At 43.2% G+C, this 5,045-nt stretch overlaps 1 gene segment (V, D, J or C); it reads right to left on the bottom strand.

Moving 5' to 3' along the window:
- Positions 1-1,043: 1,043 nt before the first annotated feature.
- Positions 1,044-1,551, bottom strand: LOC103213113. The segment is given in 2 exon segments: positions 1,044-1,423; positions 1,506-1,551. Coding segments are annotated over 2 exon segments (426 nt in total).
- Positions 1,552-5,045: the final 3,494 nt, after the last annotated feature.

The raw sequence follows: 5,045 nt of genomic DNA, 5'->3' as shown, positions 1-5,045 counted from the left end.
GCCTCTTATGCATGTGAGAGCTGGACAATGAATAAGGACAAATGAAGAAGAGTTGATGCTTTTGAGTTATAGTGCTCACGAGGAATACTGACAGTACCATGGACTGCTAAAAGAATGAACAGATCTGTCATAGAGGAAGTGCAGCTGGAATGGTCCTCGGAAGTGAGAATGGCCAGACTCTGTCTCACCTACTTTGGTCATGTTATCATAAGGGACCATTCCCTACAGAAGGGCATAATGCTTAGTAAAGTGGAGGGTCAGTGAAAATGGGGAAGGCCAACTTGGAGATGGACTGACACGGTGGGGCAACCTTGGGCTCAGGTACACCAAGGATTTTGAGGCTGGCACAGGACCAGACAATGTTCCCTTCTATTGTACATATGGTGTCTATGAGTCAAAGCTGACTTGACAGCACCTTAACATCATCAACAACAACAACAAACACAGTAGAGAACTAAGCCAGGTAATTTGCATTTTTAATAGCCCTTAGAAGAGGAAAGAAAGAAAAAGTGGTGGTTAGCAAGTTTTTGGCACTAGCATTACAGAAAGACAGCTCCATTCACTCTAAGTGGACTCATACTGTACTTAGTGCCATTTACAAGCCTTGGCTAAATATGTGCCTGCTGTGAAAGTGGAAATGAGACAGTCACGGTGACTCCAAGTTTCTGTAGAGGTGATATAAGGCATAGTGACAAATGTTCCTAAGATGGTCTTCCACCAACTTGTGCTTCAGTACATAACCCTGGACACTTTGGTGACACCCGGTGTGTGCTTCCGAGGGCTTGTCTTGGAATGTCACACAGGACTCCAGCATGTCCAGTGTTTGGTGACTTCTCATACAAATGCCCATGATGCAAGTATTTGCACCCACAGCTCAGAAAACATTTCACATCAAGATAAGTTTGTACCCTTCCCCTTCTGTGGAGTTTGTTTTCAGCACAGCACTGAAATAATTCTCAGGAAGTAAATTAAGTTTCCTTTGTTTCATACATCTAAATTCATAACCCCTAAAAGCAAGAAAACCTGCAGTCAATTTGCCCAGGTCATTCCCTTAGCCCACCAGTTTCCTTCTTCTCAAGGTTTCTGACACTCTCAGAATGTGGTTTGCACACTGTGTCTCTAGCACAGTAGTAGGTGGCAGTGTCTTTAGACTTCAGGTTGTTGATCTGTAGATAAGCTGTGCTGACTGAAGCATCCAGGGAGAAGACATATCTTTCCGTGAAGCCCTGGGCATATGCTGGCTTCCCAGTGTTGGTGTTGATCCAGCCCATCCACTGTAAGGCCTGGTCCGGTGCCTGCCGCACCCAATGCATACCATAGCTGGTAAAGGTGTATCCGGAGGCTCTGCAGGAGACCTTCACCAACGCTCCTGGCTTCTTCACCTCAGCCCCAGATTGCACCAGCTGTATCTGGGAGTGGGCACCTTTGAAGAAGTAAAGGGAAGTGTGGGGGCCCTGGAGCTGCCTCAGCATCCTGCGCAGACCTGGGTTTTGGGGGCTTCTTACCTACAGCACCTGCCAACAGCAAAAGGAGCCTCCACACCCACACCATGATGTGTGGGCTCTGATATCAGTGGTTTCTGTGCAACCTATAAGGCTATTCCGTTGCTCAATGGTGTTTCCATGGAGAGAACTTCAGCTTTCAACTCTAAGGCCACTTTGTATTTGCATATGAGTCAGGTTCTCGGGAGGCTCATCCTGGGTCTGGGGTCAGGTATAAATAACATGATGCCCTGGAGAACCCAAGTGATCCCTAGACAACCCCACACCTGGAAAGACCAGCTTACAACTTTTGGGTGTAGGATGCCCAGAATTTTGATTGGTAATTGTGAGAGTACATCAGCCAAGGAGGCTGACTGATGGTGTTGTCTAGGTATGGCCATCCCCCTTCACAGACTGTCCCCATGATCACATGGTTCCCTCTTCTGACTTCACAGAGCACAACACACATGGTTCTGGAAATGCCACAAAAGCAGCTTCTCAAAACCTACTGTTGGCTGCTCACTGTTGTCACCCCTCTGTGTCTGTAACCAGGTGCTGTGATGTCACACTGTTGGGAATCCTAAAACTACCACTGGAGGTTGAACGGCAAGAATGAATGACCATGTGAACCCCATCAACCTCCTTCCAACTCTTCAGGAGATCTTTGAAATATTGGCCTGAATGGATATGTATCTATATCTGTCTGTCTGTCTATCTGTCTATCTATCTATCTATTAATTTATATTACATTGGTTTGTCCTTTAAAATATCATGAACACTTTTACTTCCATAACATCAAATACATTCTAAGACTATATGATCCATCTGACTAAACACTATAGAAGAGAAGGTAAGAATAAATGAAGGCATTTTGAAGCAACCGGTCACAGGAAATTTAATTAATGAATAAATTTATTGTCAAATGAATTCTTTGTCCTCTGAGATCCACGTGGCATTGAAGAAATAGCAAATGGTATGTTGAATGGTCATCTGTTTGAATATGTGTCAACTACCTGCTTGACACTAAACTTCTGTGTAGCTAATATTTAGTGCACACAGCATTGGGGCACCACAACTTTAACTCTTTCAAATATATTTTTACCTTACACTGAAACATGAGCTAGATAAGTGCTCATTCCCTCAATCAATCTTTAAAAATAACTGTTGTTTCTCTGATGCCAGAGGGCAATGCACACGGTCATGGAAGTGGAGTACAGGACGAAATATGGTCCTTCCTCCCAGAGGCTCTGCAGTACCCTAGACAAGGGTCACAGACCAGGAGTGAGAACGCTCTGCAGGGCACTTTGGAATCTCACAGCAAAGAGTGGGGAGGATGGAAGAGCGAGCCATGCACTGATAGGTAATAAGTCAAGTGCAACTACCAGCAATGCAAATGTGCTATTTAGTCAATTAATAATTCCACTTAAACAAAATCCCTCTGAAGGCAAAGTCAGAATCAGAAGTAGCAGAATATCAAAAACAAAATTGAAAACCAGAATCAACATTATTTGTAGTTTACCTATATCACAGTAAAGAAACAAATCTGTATTCTACACAGCAATAGATTAAGAGGTGAGCATTGAGAAAACTGAACACAATGAAGAGACATGAGGTGACAGCTGTATGGGAATCCAGGGACTGCACAGTAAATGGCGGGCTGTGAAGTTCCCTGCTCCTGGGCCACGTTGGCCAGACACCCGTGGGTGAATCCACCTGGGAATGAGCAGAGTCACAGCGATTCAATGATGTTAGACTCACTTGACTCCATGTGACATGTGAATCACGGAGCTTGAAATGTTAATGAGGAATTGTTCTGAATGGCTACACACTGTGGTGCACAACATAAAAAATGAAGGAAATATGGATATTTTAAAGAAATCATGTTGTTGTTTTTGTTGTTGTGTGCCGTCAAGTCTGCTGACTCAGCATCCCTACTGAAAGCAGAATGAAACACTGTCTCTTCCTTTGCCCACCTCACAATCCTTGTTATACTTGAGCCCATCATTGCAGCCACCGTGTCACTCCATCTTGTGGAGGCACTTCCCCTTTTCCACTGACCCTCCACATTACGAACCATGAGATCCTTCTTCAGGGAAAGGTCCCTTCTGACAACATGACCAAAGTAGGTGAGACGAAGTCTGGCCATTCTCGCTTCCATGGACCATTCCGGCTTTACTTCTTCCTGAACAGGTTTGCTTGTTCTTGTGGCAGTCCATGGTCCTTTCAGCATTCTTCTCCAACCCCACAACTCAAAAGCATCAACTCTTCTTCAGTCTTCCTTATTCATTGTCCAGCTCTTACATGCATATGAGGCAATTGAAAACACCATGACTTGGGTTAGGCTCACATTAATCTTGAAGGAAACAGATTTACTCTCAGCACTTCAAAAAGACTTTAAACAAACAAACAAACAAACAGGAGTTTAACCCAGTAAAATACATGGTCTAATGTCTTGACTGCTGATTCCATTGGTGTGTATTGTGGAGACAAGTAATAGGAAATCTTTAGCAACTTCACTTTTTTCTCCATTTATTGTGATGCTGCTTATTGATCCAGTTGTGAGCACTTTCACTTTCTTTACATTGAGGTATAATCCATTCTTCTTTAATTGGAAGAAGGAATGGTGTCATCCACATCTCAGAGAACTGGACAGAGAAAATCTTATGAACAGGAATGAAACACTGTCTGATACATTACTAGAAAATATCATGACCTATGAATGAAAATAATATTGATAATAAAAAGCAGTGTTTCTATTTGAACTTCATGGGGCTGAGCAATGTCAGCACTGCCTGCCTGGTTTTGATCTCGTCACAGATGAAGGACGGGCTGAAGTGTGTTCCCCCCTTCTTTGTGAAAGAAGTGAGCAGTATAGCAAGGGGATGGCCTCTGTGACCCACGTGAAGATAATTCCATTATTTTCCTTTTCCTTTTTCCTTTTTTCCCTGCACTTATGCTCTTCTCTTAATTTGACCTTGGGGTCTGAGCAAAATGAACTGTCCAGGAGGATCCATGAAAGGAAGTGCTGTGTGTCCATCCCTCAGTATTGATACAATTCATTAACAGAGATTGTGTCTACTTCCTATTTCAACAAGCAAATAAATCCAAATGGAGATATCATCTGGAGATGGCATGTTGGGGGTAAAAAGCAATTAATTATTTCCATGCTGTCCTGGAAAATAGAATCCAACATTCACTGCAAAGAGAGAAAGAAAAAATGTAGAGATGAAGCTAAGAACTATGAATGCTATCCTTAGATGTTCATGAGGACATGGAACAAAATTCCAGGAGAAAAGGGTCAGGTCACTGGTCAGAAACAAGATTTGAAAGTATTACATATGTGACTGTCACTAGTTGCAGAAACACCCCAGACGATATAATCCAGAAAACAAACACATCCCAATATTCTATGTGTCTTCTAAGAGAATCAAATGAGCCCTGTGTTGGTATGTTAATCACTACAATAAAGATGCCAGCCCTGAGAATGTGCCTTCCAGTCTTCCAACCACAGGGAAGGTAATGGACCAAGGGACCAGCACTGTGCTCTGAACCCTGTGACCTTGT

The sequence above is a fragment of the Orycteropus afer genome, unplaced genomic scaffold, assembly GCF_000298275.1.
Source record: "Orycteropus afer afer isolate SDZICR_OR568_19922 unplaced genomic scaffold, OryAfe1.0 scaffold01298, whole genome shotgun sequence".
Classification (NCBI taxonomy): Eukaryota; Metazoa; Chordata; class Mammalia; order Tubulidentata; family Orycteropodidae; genus Orycteropus; species Orycteropus afer.
Note: the sequence above shows the minus strand (reverse complement) of the source record. Positions and strands in the feature narration are given on the sequence as shown.